Genomic DNA, 25777 nt, shown 5'->3' on the forward strand with positions numbered 1-25777 from the left:
ATGTAATTGTCGAAAACTCCATCACCCAAGTCATTGACTGTTTTCTCTGCTACCGCACGGGCAAGCGGTACCGGAGCCGCCAGACTATTGCATTGCTATTTTCCTAACTCTTCTTGAATACTTCGCCCTCATTCACTTCCATTTCTCCTCCTGTCTTCAGCTCAATCTGCTTCCACTTTCTACCATTCCTATTTAACAAACCATCTCCCTTTTTTCCATCCCTTTTAACCGACTCAAGCTCACTGTCTTCCTCCCTCTCTCTCTTAGACCTCCATTCCTCCTCCGTATTCCAAGTATACGTCTCCTTACGATAATACTGCACTTCTCCTTACATACAGTTGAAGTCGGAAGTTTACATACATTGGGGCAAAAAAGTATTTAGTCAGCCACCAATTGTGCCAGTTCTCCCTCTTAAAAAGATGAGAGAGGCCTGTAATTTTCATCATAGGTACACTTCCACTATGACAGACAAAATGAGAAAAAGAAATCCAGAAAATCACATTGTAGCATTTTTTAATGAATTTATTTGCAAATTGTGGTGGAAAATAAGTATTTGGTCAATAACAAAAGTTTATATACCCTTTGTTGGCAATGACAGAGGTCAAACGTTTTCTGTAAGTCTTCACAAGGTTTTCACACACTGTTGCTGGTATTTTGGCCCATTCCTCCATGCAAATCTCCTCATCTATGTTTTTCTTGCTAAGACGGCCGCAGTGCTTGCGGAAGTGTCTGAAGGGCGTTTATCTCAATTACTGTATTGCACGACTGCAAGGAGGAGGGAAGTTGCTCATTCACAGAGACAGCTGGGTCGAAATCATGAAAAGAATGGTCAATCATGTTGGCTGATGGAATGTGTCGAGATGTCGTAATATCTCCTTGGATCGGATTCTGCACCAAGAGGTTTCTAAACGTCTTTTTCCCAAGGGGTGCTTTCGACAGATACCCCTCGTGAATGACTGCGTTGCAGCTAGCATTAGGGGAAGACAGTGTGGTCAGTGGAGAAGGTACTTTGGCCTGTAACCATACCTGGTTGGTTTTCCAATCCATCAATGGGAGCAACTGATCCATCAATTCTGCTCCAAGTAGCAGGGGTACAGTTTCGAGGCTGGTAACAGACACAGGGTGAACTAGTGATACGTCCTGGAAGTGTAGTTTCAGCATGACTCTCAATGTGAGAGGCGAGGTAGTCTGAGTGACCCGTCGAAGTTTAGTGTCGCATCGTTCCACTTTTAACCAACGTTTAGTTGGCTTCAAGCTCTTTTGAGATCATCGAACAATGACTTTTTTCCCCTTTTTTTAAAAAACGTTTCCGATTTTGATTAGGCTTAGCTTTAACGAAGCGTTTGACCTTTTTCATCGCAAACTTCGTATCAGAGTCTATAGACAAAGTCCGGGGGCTTGTTTCTTGATCAAGCCGGCCCTGGATAGAGTCTTGAATGAGAGTGGGAGAAATTTGAACTTTAACGTCCTTGCTATGGGTGTTAATTCCTGTGGACCTGGTGTCCGGTAATTCCCCGTCTAGTCCTTGTGACTTATCTTTTACCCTTTAACTCAAATTGTTCTCGCTTTAGTTCTTCCCATAGTGGAACGTCTGGAGAACATTGGTCTACGTTTTGATAATCCTTCAACCCTTTGTTACCCTTGTGCTCTGACACTTTTTGTGGGTTGGGTGCCGGAACGTAGCGAACAGGTCGATTGTAGCGGTAGTCATGTTGATGGCGACGTACTTTACAGTTATTTCGACCGCGGAGGTTATTGGAATCATGGTTTCGTGGGAGAAACTGTTGTTGTGCGTCATCTCTCAACGCTCCAATACCTGATAATGCACCCTCAAACTGGAGTGAGTGCTCCTGGTCAAACTTCAAAACCAAGTGGTCAGGGCTGTTAGCGTTGTGAACTTTTGATGCCTAAAAAGCTGTGCTTGCAAGCTCTCTGAGTTGTAAAATAGGCAAGCCACCGTGGGCGGCAGGGCCCAAGTAGGCAATGAAGGTGGGATACATGTTCGACAGGAACATTTGTTTAAAAGGTAACAGGTCTTCCATGCCTGTTTCAGTGTGTAGGCCAATCGTGTTTGCGAGTCACAGAACCACTGAATTCTAATTTCAAAGCTGTGGCAAGTTTAGCGTAGTCATTTAGCACGTGTTGCTGTTGTAGACTAATTAACCTTGTCACGTGTCTATTTGACATTCGCTTCAACAGGTAAACCCTGTCAGAACCCGCAGCGTTCGGGTAGCCATCCAACACGTCCTTTATGTCAGCTAGGAACATCTCAGTATCGTTTGGCTGACCTGGAACGGGGTCAAAGGCGGGGAAATTCTTGATGAGTTTGTCAAGGTATTCCGCGTCAAGCGGGCGGAGAGGGTTGGCTTCAAACTGTGGAGAGATTGGGGCCGAAAGGCCAAGAGGAGAAGCCAAGCCTTGTTGTTGTTGGCCAAGAGGAGCAATATTACTCAGTGCCGAATGGCCAAGAGGAGATGACTGAGGGACACATGAGGGAGGCAAGGTCTGAAACCTATCGTCTTTACTCCTGTGAGTACAGGGCTCCGGTTGCTTGGATTGGTAGTCACGCTCTGGACTTCCTCCAGATGGTACCTAAGGGTGGTATTCTGCTGCATTGCAGAGCCCACTTGAGCACTTAGAGTACTGATTGTGGACACGTGAGTGTCACACTTGCTCCTTTCGGTCTCAAACTTATCTGTCATGGTTTGCAGATAGAGGTCTTGAGTACGGAGCGAGAGATTCAGTGATGAGATTTCCTTGGCTTGCTTAGAAATCAATATTTCCATCTTCATCACCTGAGTTCTCTCATCATTCATTTGGTCAGCGACTTCAATGAGTTCTGCTGATTTGTCATCCAACTTTGTCATTGTGTTGATTAACTGATCGTCTTTGGTCTGCAGCGTTTTGAGGAGAACCGTGTTACTTTGAGTAACATTCAACAAAACAGCATGCATGGTATCAAGTTGAGCGCTCCTGTTTGTAGATAACTCTTCAGATGTATCTAGTTTGGCGTGGACATCATCGTATTTAGTTTTGGCTAAATCGAGTTGTTCCTGTAGCATATGATTTTGTTCCTGTAGAAGACGATTTTGTTGAAGAGCTTGTGCTTGTTCATCATCATACGTCTTTACAATTACATTTAATTGTTCAGTTTTCAAGCGCAGTTCCATAGCTAGCAGAATTTTTCCCATTTCTGCATTTGTCATTGGTTTCCCGGTTCTCTCCACCTGTCCCTTTATGTCTACCATTACCTGCTTCAGCTGTGCACTGCGGTATTGGACAGATGCCAATCTCGGATGGTAAGACATCAGGGCTAGACTGGAGAGAACCTTTATGAGGCCTGCGTCCGATGGTTGATTTTGGAAAGCGTTGTTGTCTGCTGTTTTTCCGCTAATGGCATAATTAGGGTTGGTATCACTGCTGAGGTCAGAGATCAATCCATTTACGGGTGGAGGTTCACTAATTAGCGGGCGAGTGGGGACTACCCCCTCTGATAGCTTGCACATTATTAGAACATTTGAAAGGAAAATTGTTTTTCCTAATTTTCCAAAGTTTGGTTTTGGAATATATTGGGAGCTGCAAAGACGATTTTAATCTATTTATAGACGTTAATGAACCATCAGTACTGGACAGTACTGTGGAAGTTGGACGTGAATGAATTTGCAAAAGCAAATCAATGATAATGATCAATCATACCTGGATAGGCTATCTGGGAATTAAACTTTAAATTAACCTGGGAAGTTGGTTCATCTAGGTTACTATTGCAAAGTTTAAGGTGTCTCATTTAATTGGAAGAACCTAGAAAGTTATGTTCGACAATTTAGATAAATAAATTGAATGAGACAATGGTACCCAAGCAATTGAGATTGCTGGGTTATCATAAAAGTAATGTTAGGTACATTCACCACTATGGTACACGTTCCCCTCAGGCCACAGCCATATGGGATTCCTGCTGGAGGTGGGACTGATTGATTGTGTTTTGCAAAAGCAGATTTTACTGATTGATCAAATGTAATGAATAATCAAACCTGTATAGGCTATCTGGTAATTAAACTTTAAATTATCCTGAGAGATCTGCTTCATCTAAATTAATATTGCAAAGTTTAAGGTGTCTCATTTAATTGAAAGAACCTAGAAAGGTATGTTCGACAATTTAAATAAATAAATTGAATGAGGCGATGATACCCAAGCAATTGAGATTGCTGGATTATTTTAACGTGATCCACGTTTGGATTTCCCCTACTTCTTTTAAGAGATGTAACGCTGAAATCAAACGGAAGTACAAAGGGCGGGACTTCCGTTGCGCAAGGAGGAGGAATTTAAACGGATCACAGGAAGCGAAAAGTTTTCCCCCTTTTGTTAGCTCTCGTGCAAGCTAACCCTACTTTGTTCAGAAATCTCACTTCCCAGCACAAAATAGGGTCCATTTTACCCTGGAAAGGGTGTGTTTACTAGTGAAGTCTCACATTTACCCATTTGGCATAGCGTTATGTTGACCGAAGCGACACGGCACATAAATACAGATATGCCTGTGGTCTGCCCACTCTTGCTTAGTGCGATAGGCGGACAGAATACTTCGGCTCGGTCACCGAACAGATATCTTCTAATATCTAACCTTACTGGCTCTATGCCCTCGCTCTAGAAGGTCATATTGACCTACAGAAGTAGTGCCGTTTGGCCTAACGGGCTAAATCTGGAATGTTTCACTCATTGCTCTGACGCTAACGACACACGGCCGGAGGCGCTCTGTAGCCTCTTAAAATGGAACCCTGACCTGTCCGGTGAACAGGTCAGGGTTCCGTAGCCGCAGGCAGAACAGTTGAAACTGGAGCAGCAGCACGGCCAGGTGGATTGGGGACAGCAAGGAGTCATCAGGCCAGGTAGTCCTGAGGCATGGTCCTAGGGCTCAGGTCCTCCGAGAGAGAAAGAAAGAGAACTAGAGAGAGCATACTTAAATTCACACAGGACACTCGATAAGACCAGAGAAATACTCCAGATAATTATCACATTATGACTATTTTTACATCATGCTGTATCACTTTTCCCACTCTCCTGTAGTAACCCCACCAGGGCTATTGTGTTCAGCAGCCTTTTCAAGGTATAATCTGTTAAATGATTTGCTGTGTGGAACAAAACAATAAATTCCCTATGGCAACATCCTTGTAACCAGATGATGTGTCACACTACATTTTTTATGAACGTGGTTACCATTGTGTTCCACCCTCGGGCCTGCCATAACATATCAAAGGCCTCTGTGAATTCAACACTTCCCTGATCCATTCTACAGGTTACGCCTGTCCACTACCCATAATTAAATGGTGAAGGAATGAGAATGCTACTAAGACAACAAGCTTTCTGACAACAATAAGTGTTGAGAAAATAATGTCTCATTCAGTCATACAACTGATTATTATTATTATGGGTCTGAGAGAAAATGTTGCAGTTTTAAAGCTAATTTCCTATAATGAAACAAACAATGGCTTATCACGTGTTCCTATGCTATCTGGGGGGCCCGACCTCCAGGAGGACACCAACCTAAAGCCTGTGGGCACCCCCACCTTGCAGGGGCTGTGTGGGTGTGTGCTAATGCCAGTGATTACCGGTATATGAAAATATGTCTATTGAGAGCCCTTTGCTGACTATATCCAACTAGAACAATGATTTAGCCTCTTGGTATTTTATTTTATTTTAAATGACCTGATAATTATCCCATTGTGACTATTTTGACATTTTGCTGTCAGTATAATTATCACTTTTCACACTCTCCTGTAGTAACACAGGGCTGTCGTTTTCAGCAGCCTTTTTAAACTGTGATCTGTTAAACGATTTGCTGTGTGGAACAAAACAATAACTTCCCTATGCCAGGAATGAGATGATATAACTAAATATTATCATAATGAGTATGATTTCTCCATCAACTTCCTTGTTTGATTGGTAATGAGTAACATACATCGTTTGAAGATGGAATAGCTATTCATAAAGTGTAAGAAACATTTGAACATTGAAATTGATACATTGCACTATATACCAGTTTTACAGTATATGTATTTATGGTTTACAATTTGTAAAGCTGAGGTTGAGGTTTTGTGTAAGTAGTCTATTTTAAAATTATATTGCCAACATGCTGGTTACCAGGTGCTGCGTCACACAAAGTTTCTTATGAATGACCAACTGGTCTAAAAACCATGGTGTATACCCTCAGACCTGCCATAACATATTTGTGAATTCAACACTTCCCTGATCCATCCTACAGGTTATGCCTGTCCCTTACCCATAATTATATGGTGAAAGAATGAGAATCCTACTAAGACAACAAGCTTTCTGACAACAATAAGTGTTGAGAAAATGTCTCATTCAGTCATACAACTTCAATTTATGAATTTTAAAAAATCTATATTTTTTTAAGGTGCTGATTTGCAACACTTCAAATGAAATCATGTATTTGATCCACTGACATTGTTGATGACTTTACTACAGAGGAGGTGCTGACTCAATCTGAGAGCAAAATGGGTAGTCCCAAACAAACCTGCCACACACACCTCGCCTCTCATCTGTGAACAAGGAAATCGTCTCTGCCTCACATCACATAGCTGGGCTGGGTTCAAATGAGATTTGCATAGGAAAGAAAAAAGTGAAAATGCAAGAAAGAACATTCTCTTGGCTTAACAAGGTTGCCATTATTTTATGTAAGTACCACTGGTTTAATTATGTTGTATAGTAGCTTGAATCAAAACATATTCAGCCAGTGCACTTAAGATGCTGGACACTGTTAATCACAGGGCAATTAGATTTATAACTAATGCAAGACCACTCACCCATCACTGTGATCTATACAACATGGTGAAGTGGCCCTTCCTTCCTTATGAGAAGGATGAAGCATTGGTACGTCTTTGTGTACAACACAGTGCTTGGACCATTGTCTACATATCTGTGCTCCTCACTTACAAGCTCATCACAAACGTATAGTCTCCGTTCTCAGCTACTACTATCTTTCAAGGTTCGTAAGGCCAGAACATAAATGGGATTAATATGATTTTCCTATAATGCTCCTTGGTCTTGGAACAAGCTGCAAAATACTATAAAACTAGAGGAGAGGGTATTGCTGGTTGAGTTTAACCTCTAAAGTTTAAACCGTTGGGGGGAGGAGGTGTACTAAGCCAACATATGGAATTGTTTTAAGATGGTCATGTCATGGATCATTTAGCTATTTGATTTAGAATTTTAATACCCCTTTAGCTATCTCCAAAATATACTTTAAAATGATTTAATAAAATATTGAAGTTGGCCTTTATTACTAAGTCCATAGAAACGCATTGAATAACACATTCATACATCGCAAAATAGACAGTATTTAAAAAAAATGAGGAATAAGGTTTTGAAGTGTCTGTCCTATATCTAGGAGATATAAGAAATATCAGGAAATATATACATTGTATGTACAGTACCAGTCATAATTGTGGACACAACTACTCATTCAAGGGCTTTTCTTTATTTTTAATATTTTCTACATTGTAAAAATACAATGTAAATATAAAAAATAAAGAAAAGCCCTTGAATGAGCTGTCCACACTTTTGACTGGTACTGTACAGAGTATGTATATATACGTATACACATATATATATACATATATATATATATATATATATATATACACGTATATATATATATATATACACACACACACACATATATATGTATACATATATATACAGTGCCTTGCGAAAGTATTCGGCCCCCTTGAACTTTGCGACCTTTTGCCACATTTCAGGCTTCAAACATAAAGATATAAAACTATATTTTTTTGTGAAGAATCAACAACAAGTGGGACACAATCATGAAGTGGAACGACATTTATTGGATATTTCAAACTTTTTTAACAAATCAAAAACTGAAAAATTGGGCGTGCAAAATTATTCAGCCCCCTTAAGTTAATACTTTGTAGCGCCACCTTTTGCTGCAATTACAGCTGTAAGTCGCTTGGGGTATGTCTCTATCAGTTTTGCACATCGAGAGACTGACATTTTTTCCCATTCCTCCTTGCAAAACAGCTCGAGCTCAGTGAGGTTGGATGGAGAGCATTTGTGAACAGCAGTTTTCAGTTCTTTCCACAGATTCTCGATTGGATTCAGGTCTGGACTTTGACTTGGCCATTCTAACACCTGGATATGTTTATTTTTGAACCATTCCATTGTAGATTTTGCTTTATGTTTTGGATCATTGTCTTGTTGGAAGACAAATCTCCGTCCCAGTCTCAGGTCTTTTGCAGACTCCATCAGGTTTTCTTCCAGAATGGTCCTGTATTTGGCTCCATCCAGCTTCCCATCAATTTTAACCATCTTCCCTGTCCCTGCTGAAGAAAAGCAGGCCCAAACCATGATGCTGCCACCACCATGTTTGACAGTGGGGATGGTGTGTTCAGGGTGATGAGCTGTGTTGCTTTTACGCCAAACATAACGTTTTGCAATGTTGCCAAAAAGTTCAATTTTGGTTTCATCTGACCAGAGCACCTTCTTCCACATGTTTGGTGTGTCTCCCAGGTGGCTTGTGGCAAACTTTAAACAACACTTTTTATGGATATCTTTAAGAAATGGCTTTCTTCTTGCCACTCTTCCATAAAGGCCAGATATGTGCAATATACGACTGATTGTTGTCCTATGGACAGAGTCTCCCACCTCAGCTGTAGATCTCTGCAGTTCATCCAGAGTGATCATGGGCCTCTTGGCTGCATCTCTGATCAGTCTTCTCCTTGTATGAGCTGAAAGTTTAGAGGGACGGCCAGGTCTTGGTAGATTTACAGTGGTCTGATACTCCTTCCATTTCAATATTATCGCTTGCACAGTGCTCCTTGGGATGTTTAAAGCTTGGGAAATCTTTTTGTATCCAAATCCGGCTTTAAACTTCTTCACAACAGTATCTCGGACCTGCCTGGTGTGTTCCTTGTTCTTCATGATGCTCTCTGCGCTTTTAACGGACCTCTGAGACTATCACAGTGCAGGTGCATTTATACGGAGACTTGATTACACACAGGTGGATTGTATTTATCATCATTAGTCATTTAGGTCAACATTGGATCATTCAGAGATCCTCACTGAACTTCTGGAGAGAGTTTGCTGCACTGAAAGTAAAGGGGGCTGAATAATTTTGCACGCCCAATTGTTCAGTTTTTGATTTGTTAAAAAAGTTTGAAATATCCAATAAATGTCGTTCCACTTCATGATTGTGTCCCACTTGTTGTTGATTCTTCACAAAAAAATACAGTTTTATATCTTTATGTTTGAAGCCTGAAATGTGGCAAAAGGTCGCAAAGTTCAAGGGGGCCGAATACTTTCGCAAGGCACTGTATATATACGTATATATATACGTATATATATGTATACGTATATATATACGTATATATAGATATTATCAAATCAAATCAAAACCTAGGAAGAAACTTAGAGAGGAACCAGGCTATGTGGGGTGGCCAGTCCTCTTCTGGCTGTGCCGGGTGGAGATTATAACAGAACATGGTCAAGGGGTTCAAATGTTCATAAATGACCAGCATGGTCGAATAATAATAAGGCAGAACAGTTGAAACTGAAGCAGCAGCACGGCCAGGTGGACTGGGGACAGCAAGGAGTCATCATGTCAGGTAGTCCTGGGGCATGGTCCTAGGGCTCAGGTCCTCCGAGAGAGAGAAAGAAAGAGAGAAAGAGAGAATTAGAGAAAGCACACTTAAATTCACACAGGACACCGAATAGGACAGGAGAAGTACTCCAGATATAACAAACTGACCCTAGCCCCCCGACACATAAACTACTGCAGCATAAATACTGGAGGCTGAGACAGGAGGGGTCAGGAGACACTGTGGCCCCATCCGAGGACACCCCCGGACAGGGCCAAACAGGAAGGATATAACCCCACCCACTTTGCCAAAGCACAGCCCCCACATCACTAGAGGGATATCTTCAACCACCAACTTACCATCCTGAGACAAGGCTGAGTATAGCCCACAAAGATCTCCGCCATGGCACAACCCAAGGGGGGGCGCCAACCCAGACAGGATGACCACATCAGTGAATCAACCCACTCAGGTGACGCACCCCTTCCAGGGACGGCATGAGAGAGCCCCAGTAAGCCAGTGACTCAGCCCCTGTAATAGGGTTAGGGGCAGAGAATCCCAGTGGAAAGAGGGGAACCGGCCAGGCAGAGACAGCAAGGGCGGTTCGTTGCTCCAGAGCCTTTCCGTTCATCTTCCCACTCCTGGGCCAGACTACACTCAATCATATGACCTCCTGAAGAGATGAGTCTTCAGTAAAGACTTAAAGGTTGAAACCGAGTTTGCGTCTCTGACATGGGTAGGCAGACCGTTCCATAAAAATGGAGCTCTATAGGAGAAAGCCCTGCCTCCAGCTGTTTGCTTAGAAATTCTAGGGACATTTAGGAGGCCTGCGTCTTGTGACCGTAGCGTACGTGTAGGTATGTACGGCAGGACCAAATCAGAGAGATAGGTAGGAGCAAGCCCATGTAATGCTTTGTAGGTTAGCAGTAAAACCTTGAAATCAGCCCTTGCTTTGACAGGAAGCCAGTGTAGGGAGGCTAGCACTGGAGTAATATGATAATTTTTTTTGGTTCTAGTCAGGATTCTAGCAGCCGTATTTAGCACTAACTGAAGTTTATTTAGTGCTTTATCCGGATAGCCGGAAAGTAGAGCATTGCAGTAGTCTAACCTAGAAGTGACAAAAGCATGGATTAATTTTTCTGCATAATTTTTGGACAGAAAGTTTCTGATTTTTGCAATGTTACGTAGATGGAAAAAAGCTGTCCTTGAAATGGTCTTGATATGTTCTTCAAAAGAGAGATCAGAGTCCAGAGTAACGCCGAGGTCCTTCACAGTTTTATTTGAGACGACTGTACAACCATTAAGATTAATTGTCAGATGCAACAGAAGATCTCTTTGTTTCTTGGGACCTAGAACAAGCATCTCTGTTTTGTCCGAATTTAAAAGTAGAAAGTTTGCAGCCATCCACTTCCTTATGTCTGAAACACATGCTTCTAGCAAGGGCACATTTGGGGCTTCACCATGTTTCATTGAAATGTACAGCTGTGTGTCATCCGCATAGCAGTGAAAGTTAACATTATGTTTTCGAATGACATCCCCAAGAGGTAAAATATATAGTGAAAACAATAGTGGTCCTAAAACGGAACCTTGAGGAACACCGAAATTTACAGTATATGTATATTATATAATATATGTATATATACATGTGTATATTGTTCTTTGGAGGGGCTAGTTACTCCCTAGTACTCTACCACCTGGTTTCCAGTCAATTTTCAAATGTTTCATGTGGCTGACATTTAGTAATGTTAAATAATGCTTTTTTGGGCTCATTGTATTAATTGTATTAATTGTGATAGGCTCACATTTTACATATGGAGTACCGCCACTATTTATTTTACTGGGATGTCGTACCAGACTGTACCCCCTTACTTTCACACCTGATTGTGTTGTGCTCTTTGTATGTACAGTGCATTCGGAAACTATTCAGACCTTGACTTTTGTCACATTTTGTTACATTACAGCCTTATTCTAAAATGGATTAAATAGAACATTTTCCTCATCAATCTACAAACAATACCCCATATTGACAAAGCGAAACAGGCTATTAGAAATTTTAGCAAATGTATTAAAGATAAAAAACACATACCTTATTTACATAAGTATTCACACCCTTTGCTATGAGACTTTTTGGGTGCAATTCAAAACAAGAAAACAGGGTAAGGGTGCCCTCCAGCGGTAACCTAAGGAAACAACAATCAAATAACACAGAAACTGTGACATATACATGACGTTGTCACATCAAATCAATTTTTTTTTTTTTCTTCTGAGTCACAGTTTTCACAAACATAACATCCATATCAGTGTTTAATGCACAAGTAAATGCATCAGCATCACATAATTCAACATCTACCTCAGTGATGGATGAAATGACCAAGTATGTTTAAAAAATCCCAAGTGAAACATCACTGCCTGTAACCAGTCAGATGTCAATGGGTACCACTGTTTCATCAACTCCAACAGCAAATACCAATCAATCCATAGAAAGTATAGCTTCCACTACATCAAACGTTTATTCAAGTGATGTCACCACAACTACATCAACATCAGCAACCACTACAAGCAATGCCACCACAACTTCCACCTCAACAGTCACTTCAAGTGATGTCAATTCTCCCTCAACTACATCAGCAGTAACTTCAACTGTGACCACCATTCCCTCTACACCAACAGTCACAAGTGATACCCCCAGTCCCTCAACAGTCACTCAAAGGAATGCCTACACTCCCTCTACTACATCGACAGTCACAAGTGATTCCATCACTTGCTCTACTACATCAACATTGGCAGTCCCTTCAAGTGATGCCACCACTCCCTCAACAGTCACTTTTCCCTCCACTACATGATAGAGGAATTCTAAATTCCTTTATGTTTAATTGCCAAAACCAATTAAATTCACACTCATTTCTAATTCATGATAAGTTGTAAGTTTATCATTTGCATGAATTAGCACGAGACCAGTCTTAAAAACAAGTTCAGCATTTATTATTGATGAGTACTGACCCAAAATACAAAGAACATTACATTTTAAAGAAAGTGAACATAAAATGACGTCATCAGTTACACCCTCTCTCTGATTCTCACAAGAGCCCATTGTTCATCAGGCCTGGAACGTCTCCCAGACATTTCTTATCTGTCGGACCGCCACAGCCTCGCTCCCACGTTAACTCTACATTCCAACCTGTCTAAAGGATAAACTCCTCTCCCCTAATGGAATCCAACCAAAACATTCTCATCAGTTTGAAAAACGATCTTATCCCTTTCCCAGGAGACACAAACACAATTCATTTCTGCTTACATTTTCAGTAACAGTACAATTAAGAACCCATACTTTTCAAATCATAACATAAGTATTAGCATGAATGGTTCTAATCATTAATGTATACATAATTGATTATCTAAACTATATTTTCCTCTATCACTACATCAGCAGTAACATCAACTGTGGCCAACATTCCTTCTACTACTTCGAAAGTCACCTCAAGTGATGCCACCAATCCCTCTACTATGTCTACAGTCACTTCAAGTGATCCCGCAACTCCCACTAATTCATTGACAGTCACAAGTGATGTCACAACTCCCTCAACTACATCAATAGTCACTTCAAGTGATCCCAAAACTCTGACTTCTACATTGACAGTCAAAAGTGATGCCACCACTCGGTCTACTATGTCTACAGTAATTTCAAGTGATCCCACAACTTCCACTACTACATTGACAGTCACCAGTGATGCCATCATTCGCTCTGCTACATCGACATTGACAGTCCCTTTAATAAGTGATGCCACCTCTCCCTCTACCATGTATACAGTTACTTTAAGTGGCAACACATCAACACCTACTTCAAGTGATGCCACCCCTCCCTCAACAGTCACTTCAACTCATGTAACTTCTCCCTCAACTATGTCTACAGTCACTTCAATTGATACCACCCCTACTACATCAACAGTCACAAATGATGCCCTCACTCGCTCTACTACATTGATATCGAAATTACATTCAAGTGATGCCACTAATACCTCAACAGTCACTTCAAATGATGCCAGCAGTCCCTCAACTATGTCGACAGTCACTTCAAGTGATAACAAAACTCCCTCAACAGTCACTTCAAGTGATGCCACTACTCCCTCGACTATGTTGACAGTCACTTCAAGTGATGCCACCACTCCCTCAACAGTCACTTCAAGTGATCCCTCAACTCCCACCACTACATCAACATTGACAGTCTCTTCAAAGGACGCCACCACTCTTTCAACAGTCACTTCAAGTGATGCTACATCAACACCCACTTCAAGTAATGCCACCACTCCCTCACCCAAATCAACAGTGTCTTCAAGTGATTCCACCAATCCCTCAACTACGTCAACAGTCACAAGTGATGCCATCACTCATTCTACTAAATCGACATTCACAGGCCTTTCAAGTGATGCCATCACTCCCTCAACAGTCACTTCAAGTAATGCCACCACTACGACATTAACAGACACTTCAAGTGATAGTACATCAACACCCACTTCAATTGATGCCACCACTCCCTCAACAGCATCCCCAGTCATTCAAAGTAATACCATTACTCCCTCAACTACATTGACATTCACTTCAAGTCATACCACTACCACCACTACATCGACAGTAACATCAACTGTGGCCACCATTCCCTCAAATACATCGACAGTCAGTTCAAGCGATGCCACCACTCCCTCAACTACATCAACAGTCACTTCAAGCGATGCCACCGCTCCTTCAACATTCACTTCAAGTGATGCCACCACTGCTACACCAACAGTAGCTTCAACTGCAGCCACCATTCCCTCAACTACATCGACAGTCACTTCAGATGACACTACATCAACACCCACTTCAAGTGATGCCACAACTACTACACTGACATTAACAGTCATTTCAAGCGATTCCACCACTCCCTCATCTACATCAATAGTCACTTCTCGTGATGCCACAGCTACTACATCAACATCAGCATTCACTTCAGGTGATGCCACCTCTCGCTCGACATCAATGTTCACTTCAAGTGATGCCACCTCTCACTCAACTACATCGACAGTCACTTCAGATGATACCACATCAACACCCACTTCAAGTGATGCCACCACACCCTCAAGTACATTGACAGTCAGTTCAAGTGTTGCCACCACTCTGTCAACAGTCACTTCAGGTGATGCCACCACTACTACACCGACAGTAACATTAACTGTGGACAGAATTCCCTCAACTACGTCGACAGTCAGGTCAACTGATGCCACCACTGCATCAACAGTCACTTCAAGTCATGACACCACTGTTACATCAACATCAGCAGTAACTTCAAGTGATAACACCTCTCCTTCAAAATTTGCTTTAAGTGATGCTACCTCTACTAAATCAACATCAGCAGTCACTTCAAGCAATAACACTGTTCCTTCAACATTCACTTCAAGTGGTACCACCGCTACTACATCAACATCAGCATTCAGTTCAAGTGATGCCATCTCTCCCTCGACATCAACAGTCACTTCAAGTGATGGCAGCACTCCCTCAACAGTCTCTTCAAGTGATGCCACCACTACTACATCAACATCAGCAGTCTCTTCAAGTGATGCCACCACTCCCTCAACTGAATCGACATCAACTTCAAATGATGCCACCACTCCCTCATCTACATCGGCAGTGACTTCAAGCGATAACACTGTTCCGTCAACATTCACTTCAAGTGGTGCCAAAGCTACTACATCAACTTCAGCATTCACTTCAAGTGATGCCACCTCTCCCTTAACATCAATATTCACTACAAGTGATGGCACCTCTCTCTCGACATCAATATTTACTTCAACTGATGCCACCACTCCCTCAACAGTAGCTTCAAGTGATGCCACCGCTACTACATCAACATCAGCAGTCTCTTCAAGTGATGCCACCACTCCCTCGACGTCAATATTCACTTCAAATAATGCCACCTCTCACTCAACTACATCGACAGTCACTTCGGACGATACTCCATCAACACCCACTTCAAGTGATGCCACCACACCCTCAAGTACATTGACAGTCAGTTCAAGTGTTGCCACCACTCTGTCAACAGTCACTTCAAGTGATGCCACCTCTTTCTCAACTACATCAACGGTCACTTCAGGTGATGCCACCACTACTACACCAAGAGTAACTTCAAATGCTGCCATCATTCCCTCAACTACGTCGACAGTCAGGTCAAGTGATGCCACCACTCCCTCAAGTACATCGACAGTCAGTTCCAGTTTTACCACCAATCTGTCAACAGTCACTTCAGGTGATGCCACCTCTTCCTCAACTACATCAACTTTAACTTCAAGTGATACCACCACTACTACACCGACAGTAACATTAACTGTGGAAAAAAATCCCTCAACTACGTTGACAGTCAGGTCAAGTGATGCCACCACTGCCTCAACAGTCACTTCAAGTTTTGCCATCACTCCCTCAACTACACTGATAGTAACTTCAGAAAATGCCACATGGACACCCACTTCAGGTGATGCAACCTCTTCCTCAACTACATCAACATTCACTTCAAGTGATGCCACCTCTCCCTCAACTACATTGACTTTCACTTCAAGTGTTACCACCACTACTACACCGACAGAAATATTAACTGTGGCCACAATTCCTTCAACTACATTGACAGTCACTTCAAGTGATGAAACCACTGCTTCAACAGTCACTCCAAGTGATGCCACCAATCCCTCAACTACATCAACATCAAATTCAAGTGGTGCCACCACTCACTCAACAGTAGCTTCAAGTGATGCCACCGCTACTGCATCAACATCAGCAGTCTCTTCAAGTGATGCCACCACTCCTTCTACAGTCACTTCAAGCAATCCCACCACTCCCTCAACAGTCACTTCAAGTGATGCCACCTCTCCCTCGACATCAATCTTCACTTCAAGTGATGCCAACTCTCACTCAACTACATCGATAGTCACTTCAGACGATACTACATCAACAACCACTTCAAATGTTGCCACCACTGCCTCAACAGTCACTTCAAGTGATTGCAGCACTCCCTCAACAGTCTCTTCAAGCGATGCCACCTCTTTCTCAACTACATCAACGGTCACTTCAGGTGATGCCACCACTACTACACCAAGAGTAACTTCAAATGCTGCCATCATTCCCTCAACTACATCAGCAGTCTCTTCAAGTGATGCCACCACTCCCTCAAGTACATCGACAGTCAGTTCCAGTTTAACCACCACTCTGTCAACAGTCACTTCAGGTGATGCCACCACTACTACACCGACAGTAACATTAACTGTGGACAGAATTCCCTCAACTACGTTGACAGTCAGGTCAAGTGATGCCACCACTGCCCCAACTACACTGATAGTAACTTCAGAAAATGCCACATGGACACCCACTTCAGGTGATGCAACCTCTTCCTCAACTACATCAACTCTAACTTCAAGTGGTGCCACCACTCCCTCAACAGTCACTTCAAGTGTTACCACCACTACTACACCGACAGAAATATTAACTGTGGCCACAATTCCTTCAACTACATTGACAGTCACTTCAAGTGATGAAACCACTGCTTCAACAGTCACTCCAAGTGACGCCACCAATCCCTCAACTACATCAACATCAAATTCAAGTGGTGCCACCACTCACTCAACAGTAGCTTCAAGTGGTGCCACCGCTACTGCATCAACATCAGCAGTCTCTTCAAGTGATGCCACCACTCCTTCTACAGGTACTTCAAGTGTTGCCACCTCTCCCTCGACATCAATCTTCACTTCCAGTGATTCCACCACTCCTTCTACATTCACTTCAAGCAATCCCACCACTCCCTCAACAGTCACTTCAAGTGATGCCACCTCTCCCTCGACATCAATCTTCACTTCAAGTGATGCCAACTCTCACTCAGCTTCAAGTCATGCCACCGCTACAACACCGACAGTAACATTAACTGTGGACAGAATTCCCCCAACTACGTTGACAGTCAGGTCAAGTGATGCCACCTCTCCCTCGACATCAATCTACACTTCAAGTGATGCCAACTCTCACTCAACTACATCAATAGTCACTTCAGACGATACTACATCAACAACCACTTCAAGTGATACCACCACTACTACACCGACAGTATCATTAACTGTGGACAGAATTCCCTCAACTACGTTGACAGTCAGGTCAAGTGATGCCACCACTGCCTCAACAGTCACTTCAAGTCATGCCATCACTCCGTCAACTACACTGATAGTAACTTCAGAAAATGCCACATGGACACCCACTTCAGGTGATGCAACCTCTTCCTCAACTACATCAACATTCACTTCAAGTGGTGCCACCACTCACTCAACAGTAGCTTCAAGTGATGCCACCGCTCCCTCAACATTCACTTCAAGTGTTGCCACCTCTCCCTCGACATCAATCTTCACTTCCAGTGATTCCACCACTCCTTCTACATTCACTTCAAGCAATCCCACCACTCCCTCAACAGTCACTTCAAGTGATGCCACCTCTCCCTCGACATCAATCTTCACTTCAAGTGATGCCAACTCTCACTCAGCTTCAAGTCATGCCACCGCTACAACATCAATTTCAGTAGTCTCTTCAAGTGATGTAACCACTCCCTCAACAGTCACTCCAAGTGATGCCACCAATCCCTCAACTGCTTCGACATCAACTTCAAGAGATGCCACCACTACTACATCGGCATTAACAGTCATTTCAAGCGATTCCACCACTCCCTCAGAAACCACATCAAGTCATGTCACCACTCCCTCATCTACATCAATAGTTACTTCAAGTGATGCCACCACTACTACATCAACATCAGCAGTCACTTCAAGTGATAACACTGTTCCTTCAACATTTACTTCAAGTGGTGCCACCGCTACTACATCAGCATCAGCATTCAGTTCAAGTGATGCCATCTCTCCCTCGACAGTCACTTCAAGTGATGCCATCACTCCCTCAACTACACTGATAGTAACTTCAGAAAATGCCACATGGACACCCACTTCAGGTGATGCAACCTCTTCCTCAACTACATCAACAGTCACTTCAAGTGATGGCAGCACTCCCTCAACATTCTCTTCAAGTGATGCCACCACTACTACATCAACATCAGCAGTCTCTTCAAGTGATGCCACCACTCCCTCAACTGAATCGACATCAACTTCAAATGATGCCACCACTCCCTCATCTACATCAGCAGTGACTTCAAGCGATAACACTGTTCCGTCAACATTCACTTTAAGTGGTGCCAATGCTACTACATCAACTTCAGCATTCACTTCAAGTGATGCCACCTCTCCCTTAACATCAATATTCACTACAAGTGATGGCACCTCTCTCTCGACATCAATATTTACTTCAATTGATGCCACCACTACCTCAACAGTAGCTTCAAGTGATGCCACCGCTACTACATCAACATCAGCAGTCTCTTCAAGTGATGCCACTACTCCCTCGACATCAATATTCACTTCAAATAATGCCACCTCCCACTCAACTACATCGACAGTCACTTCGGACGATACTACATCAACACCCACTTCAAGTGATGCCACCACACCCTCAAGTACATTGACAGTCAGTTCAAGTGTTGCCACCACTCTGTCAACAGTCACTTCAAGTGATGCCACCTCTTTCTCAACTACATCAACGGTCACTTCAGGTGATGCCACCACTACTACACCAAGAGTAACTTCAAATGCTGCCATCATTCCCTCAACTACATCAACACCCACTTCAAGTGTTACCACCACTACTACACCGACAGAAATATTAACTGTGGCCACAATTCCTTCAACTACATTGACAGTCACTTCAAGTGATGAAACCACTGCTTCAACATTCACTCCAAGTGATGCCACCAATCCCTCAACTACATCAACATCAAATTCAAGTGGTGCCACCACTCACTCAACAGTAGCTTCAAGTGATGCCACCGCTACTGCATCAACATCAGCAGTCTCTTCAAGTGATGCCACCACTCCCTCAACAGTCACTCCAAGTGATGCCACCTCTTCCTCAACTACATCAACTTTAACTTCAAGTGATACCACCACTACTACACCGACAGTAACATTAACTGTGGACAGAATTCCCCCAACTACGTTGACAGTCAGGTCAAGTGATGCCACCACTGCCTCAACAGTCACTTCAAGTGATGCCATCACTCCCTCAACTACACTGATAGTAAATTCAGAAAATGCCACATGGACACCCACTTCAGGTGATGCAACCTCTTCCTCAACTACATCAACATTCACTTCAAGTGGTGCCACCACTCACTCAATAGTAGCTTCAAGTGATGCCACCGCTACTGCATCAACATCAGAAGTCTCTTCAAGTGATGCCACCACTCCTTCTACAGTCACTTCAAGCAATCCCACCACTCCCTCAACAGTCACTTCAAGTGTTGCCACCTCTCCCTCGACATCAATCTTCACTTCAAGTGATGCCACCACTCCTTCTACATTCACTTCAAGCAATCCCACCACTCCCTCAACAGTCACTTCAAGTGATGCCACCTCTCCCTCGACATCAATCTTCACTTCAAGTGATGCCAACTCTCACTCAAATACATCAATAGTCACTTCAGACGATACTACATCAACAACCACTTCAAGTGATACCACTACTACACCGACAGTAACATTAACTGTGGACAGAATTCCCTCAACTACGTTGACAGTCAGGTCAAGTGATGCCACCACTGCCTCAACAGTCACTTCAAGTGATGCCATCACTCCCTCAACTACACTGATAGTAACTTCAGAAAATGCCACATGGACACCCACTTCAGGTGATGCAACCTCTTCCTCAACTACATCAACATTCACTTCAAGGGGTGCCACCACTCACTCAACAGTAGCTTCAAGTGATGCCACCGCTACTGCATCAACATCAGCAGTCTCTTCAAGTGATGCCACCACTCCTTCTACAGTCACTTCAAGTGTTGCCACTTCTCCCTCGACATCAATCTTCACTTCAAGTGATGCCACCACTCCTTCTACATTCACTTCAAGCAATCCCACCACTCCCTCAACAGTCACTTCAAGTGTTGCCACCTCTCCCTCGACATCAATCTACACTTCAAGTGATGCCACCACTCCTTCTACATTCACTTCAAGCAATCCCACCACTCCCTCAACAGTCACTTCAAGTGATGCCACCTCTCCCTCGACATCAATCTTCGCTTCAAGTGATGCCACCTCTCACTCAACTACATCGATAGTCACTTCAGACGATACTACATCAACAATCACTTCAAATGTTGCCACCACTGCCTCAACTACACTCATAGTAACTTCAGAAAATGACACATGGACACCCACTTCAAGTGATGCCACCTCTCCCTCAACTACATTGACTTTCACTTCAAGTGTTACCACCACTACTACGCCGACAGAAATATTAACTGTGGCCACAATTCCTTCAACTACATTGACAGTCACTTCAAGTGATGAAACCACTGCTTCAACAGTCACTCCAAGTGATGCCACCAATCCCTCAACTACATCAACATCAAATTCAAGTGGTGCCACCACTCACTCAACAGTAGCTTCAAGTGGTGCCACCGCTACTGCATCAACATCAGCAGTCTCTTCAAGTGATGCCACCACTCCTTCTACAGGTACTTCAAGCAATACCACCACTCCCTCAACAGTCACTTCAAGTGTTGCCACCTCTCCCTCGACATCAATCTTCACTTCCAGTGATTCCACCACTCCTTCTACATTCACTTCAAGCAATCCTACCACTCCTCAACAGTCACTTCAAGTGATGCCACCTCTCCTCGACATCAATCTTCACTTCAAGTGATGCCAACTCTCACTCAGCTTCAAGTCATGCCACCGCTACAACATCAATTTCAGTAGTCTCTTCAAGTGATGTAACCACTCCCTCAACAGTCACTCCAAGTGATGCCACCAATCCCTCAACTGCATCGACATCAACTTCAAGAGATGCCACCACTACTACATCGGCATTAACAGTCATTTCAAGCGATTCCACCACTCCCTCAGAAACCACATCAAGTCATGTCACCACTCCTCATCTACATCAATAGTTACTTCAAGTGATGCCACCACTACTACATCAAGATCAGCAGTCACTTCAAGTGATAACACTGTTCCTTCAACATTCACTTCAAGTGGTACCACCGCTACTACATCAACATCAGCATTCAGTTCAAGTGATGCCATCTCTCCTCAACATCAACAGTCACTTCAAGTGATGGCAGCACTCCCTCAACAGTCTCTTCAAGTGATGCCACCACAACCGCTACAACCGCAACTGCATTCAATGTAACCATCAACAGTCACTCAAGAGATGCCACCAATCCCTCACTGCATCGACATTAACAGTGCCACCACTACTACATCAACATCAACATCAGCAGTCTCTTCAAGTGATGCCACCACTCCCTCAACTGAATCGACATCAACTTCAAATGATGCCACCACTCCTCATCTACATCAGCAGTGACTTCAAGCGATAACACTGTTCCGTCAACATTCACTTCAAGTGGTGCCAAAGCTACTACATCAACTTCAGCATTCAGTTCAAGTGATGGCACCTCTCTCTCGACATCAATATTTACTTCAATTGATGCCACCACTCCCTCAACAGTAGCTTCAAGTGATGACACCGCTACTGCATCAACATCAGCAGTCTCTTCAAGTGTTGCCACCTCTTCCTCGACATCAATCTTCACTTCAAGTGATGCCACCACTCCTTCTACATTCACTTTGAGCAATCCCACCACTCCCTCAACAGTCACTTCAAGTGAAGCCACCTCTCCCTCGACATCAATCTTCACTTCAAGTGGTGCCACCACTCACTCAACAGTAGCTTCAAGTGATGCCACCGCTACTGCATCAACATCAGCAGTCTCTTCAAGTGATGCCACCACTCCCTCAACAGTCACTTCAAGTGATGCCACCTCTCCCTCGACATCAATCTTCACTTCAAGTGATGCCACCTCTCACTCAACTACATCGATAGTCACTTCAGACGATACTAAATCAACAACCACTTCAAATGTTGCCACCACTGCCTCAACAGTCACTTCAAGTGATGCCATCACTCCCTCAACTACACTGATAGTAACTTCAGAAAATGACACATGGACACCCACTTCAGGTGATGCAACCACTTCCTCAACTACATCAACATTCACTTCAAGTGGTGCCACCACTCCCTCAACAGTTACTTCAAGTGATGCCACCTCTCCCTCAACTACATTGACTTTCACTTCAAGTGTTACCACCACTACTACACCGACAGAAATATTAACTGTGGCCACAATTCCTTCAACTACATTGACAGTCACTTCAAGTGATGAAACCACTGCTTCAACAGTCACTCCAAGTGATGCCACCAATCCCTCAACTACATCAACATCAAATTCAAGTGGTGCCACCACTCACTCAACAGTAGCTTCAAGTGATGCCACCGCTACTGCATCAACATCAGCAGTCTCTTCAAGTGATGCCACCACTCCTTCTACAGTCACTTCAAGCAATCCCACCACTCCCTCAACAGTCACTTCAAGTGTTGCCACCTCTCCCTCGACATCAATCTTCACTTCAAGTGATGCCACCACTCCTTCTACATTCACTTCAAGCAATCCCACCACTCCCTCAACAGTCACTTCAAGTGATGCCACCTCTCCCTCGACATCAATCTTCACTTCAAGTGGTGCCACCACTCACTCAACAGTAGCTTCAAGTGATGCCACCGCTACTGCATCAACATCAGCAGTCTCTTCAAGTGATGCCACCACTCCCTCAACAGTCACTTCAAGTGATGCCACCTCTCCCTCGACATCAATCTTCACTTCAAGTGATGCCACCACTCCTTCTACATTCACTTCAAGCAATCCCACCACTCCCTCAACAGTCACTTCAAGTGATGCCACCTCTCCCTCGACATCAATCTTCACTTCAAGTGATGCCACCTCTCACTCAACTACATCGATAGTCACTTCAGACGATACTACATCAACAACCACTTCAAATGTTGCCACCACTGCCTCAACAGTCACTTCAAGTGATGCCATCACTCCCTCAACTACACTGATAGTAACTTCAGAAAATGACACATGGACACCCACTTCAGGTGATGCAACCACTTCCTCAACTACATCAACAGTCACTTCAAGTGATGCCACCTCTCCCTCAACTACATTGACTTTCACTTCAAGTGTTACCACCACTACTACACCGACAGAAATATTAACTGTGGCCACAATTCCTTCAACTACATTGACAGTCACTTCAAGTGATGAAACCACTGCTTCAACAGTCACTCCAAGTGATGCCACCAATCCCTCAACAGTCACTCCAAGTGATGCCACCTCTTCCTCAACTACATCAACTTTAACTTCAAGTGATACCACCACTACTACACTGTGATACCACCACTACTACACTGACAGTAACATTAACTGTGGACAGAATTCCCCCAACTACGTTGACAGTCAGGTCAAGTGATGCCACCACTGCCTCAACAGTCACTTCAAGTGATGCCATCACTCCCTCAACTACACTGATAGTAAATTCAGAAAATGCCACATGGACACCCACTTCAGGTGATGCAACCTCTCCCTCAACTACATCAACATTCACTTCAAGTGGTGCCACCACTCACTCAACAGTAGCTTCAAGTGATGCCACCGCTACTGCATCAACATCAGCAGTCTCTTCAAGTGATGCCACCACTCCTTCTACAGTCACTTCAAGCAATCCCACCACTCCCTCAACAGTCACTTCAAGTGATGCCACCTCTCCCTCGACATCAATCTTCACTTCAAGTGATGCCAACTCTCACTCAGCTTCAAGTCATGCCACCGCTACAACATCAATTTCAGTAGTCTCTTCAAGTGATGTAACCACTCCCTCAACAGTCACTCCAAGTGATGCCACCAATCCCTCAACTGCATCGACATCAACTTCAAGAGATGCCACCACTACTACATCGGCATTAACAGTCATTTCAAGCGATTCCACCACTCCCTCAGAAACCACATCAAGTCATGTCACCACTCCCTCATCTACATCAATAGTTACTTCAAGTGATGCCACCACTACTACATCACCATCAGCAGTCACTTCAAGTGATAACACTGTTCCTTCAACATTTACTTCAAGTGGTGCCACCGCTACTACATCAGCATCAGCATTCAGTTCAAGTGATGCCATCTCTCCCTCGACATCAACAGTCTCTTCAAGTGATGCCACCGCTACTATATCAACATCAGCAGTCTCTTCAAGTGATGCCACCAATCCCTCAACTGCATTGACATCAACTTCAAATGATGCCACCACTCCCTCATCTACATCAGCAGTGACTTCAAGCGATAACACTGTTCCGTCAACATTCACTTCAAGTGGTGCCAAAGCTACTACATCAACTTCAGCATTCACTTCAAGTGATGTCACCTCTCCCTTAACATCAATATTCACTACAAGTGATGGCACCTCTCTCTCGACATCAATATTTACTTCAATTGATGCCACCACTCCCTCAACAGTAGCTTCAAGTGATGCCACCGCTACTACATCAACATCAGCAGTCTCTTCAAGTGATGCCACTACTCCCTCGACATCAATATTCACTTCAAATAATGCCACCTCCCACTCAACTACATCGACAGTCACTTCGGACGATACTACATCAACACCCACTTCAAGTGATGCCACCACACCCTCAAGTACATTGACAGTCAGTTCAAGTGTTGCCACCACTCTGTCAACAGTCACTTCAAGTGATGCCACCTCTTTCTCAACTACATCAACGGTCACTTCAGGTGATGCCACCACTACTACACCAAGAGTAACTTCAAATGCTGCCATCATTCCCTCAACTACATCAACACCCACTTCAAGTGTTACCACCACTACTACACCGACAGAAATATTAACTGTGGCCACAATTCCTTCAACTACATTGACAGTCACTTCAAGTGATGAAACCACTGCTTCAACATTCACTCCAAGTGATGCCACCAATCCCTCAACTACATCAACATCAAATTCAAGTGGTGCCACCACTCACTCAACAGTAGCTTCAAGTGATGCCACCGCTACTGCATCAACATCAGCAGTCTCTTCAAGTGATGCCACCACTCCCTCAACAGTCACTCCAAGTGATGCCACCTCTTCCTCAACTACATCAACTTTAACTTC

General features: G+C 43.5%; 1 protein-coding gene across 1 annotated transcript in view; it reads left to right on the forward strand.

Annotated features, from left to right (window-relative positions):
• Positions 1–5496: 5496 nt before the first annotated feature.
• Positions 5497–25777, forward strand: part of LOC115137759 (mucin-2-like) — a 32958-nt gene continuing 12677 nt past the window's right edge. The window contains exons 1-6 of the mRNA XM_065024060.1: positions 5497–5576; positions 14204–14883; positions 15139–15309; positions 15574–15846; positions 15880–16815; positions 16996–17322. Of these exons, the coding sequence (XP_064880132.1) occupies positions 5497–5576; positions 14204–14883; positions 15139–15309; positions 15574–15846; positions 15880–16815; positions 16996–17322 (2467 nt within the window). The remainder of the gene's footprint in view (positions 5577–14203; positions 14884–15138; positions 15310–15573; positions 15847–15879; positions 16816–16995; positions 17323–25777) is intronic.

The sequence above is a fragment of the Oncorhynchus nerka genome, linkage group LG11 (genome assembly GCF_034236695.1).
Source record: "Oncorhynchus nerka isolate Pitt River linkage group LG11, Oner_Uvic_2.0, whole genome shotgun sequence".
Classification (NCBI taxonomy): domain Eukaryota; kingdom Metazoa; phylum Chordata; class Actinopteri; order Salmoniformes; family Salmonidae; genus Oncorhynchus; species Oncorhynchus nerka.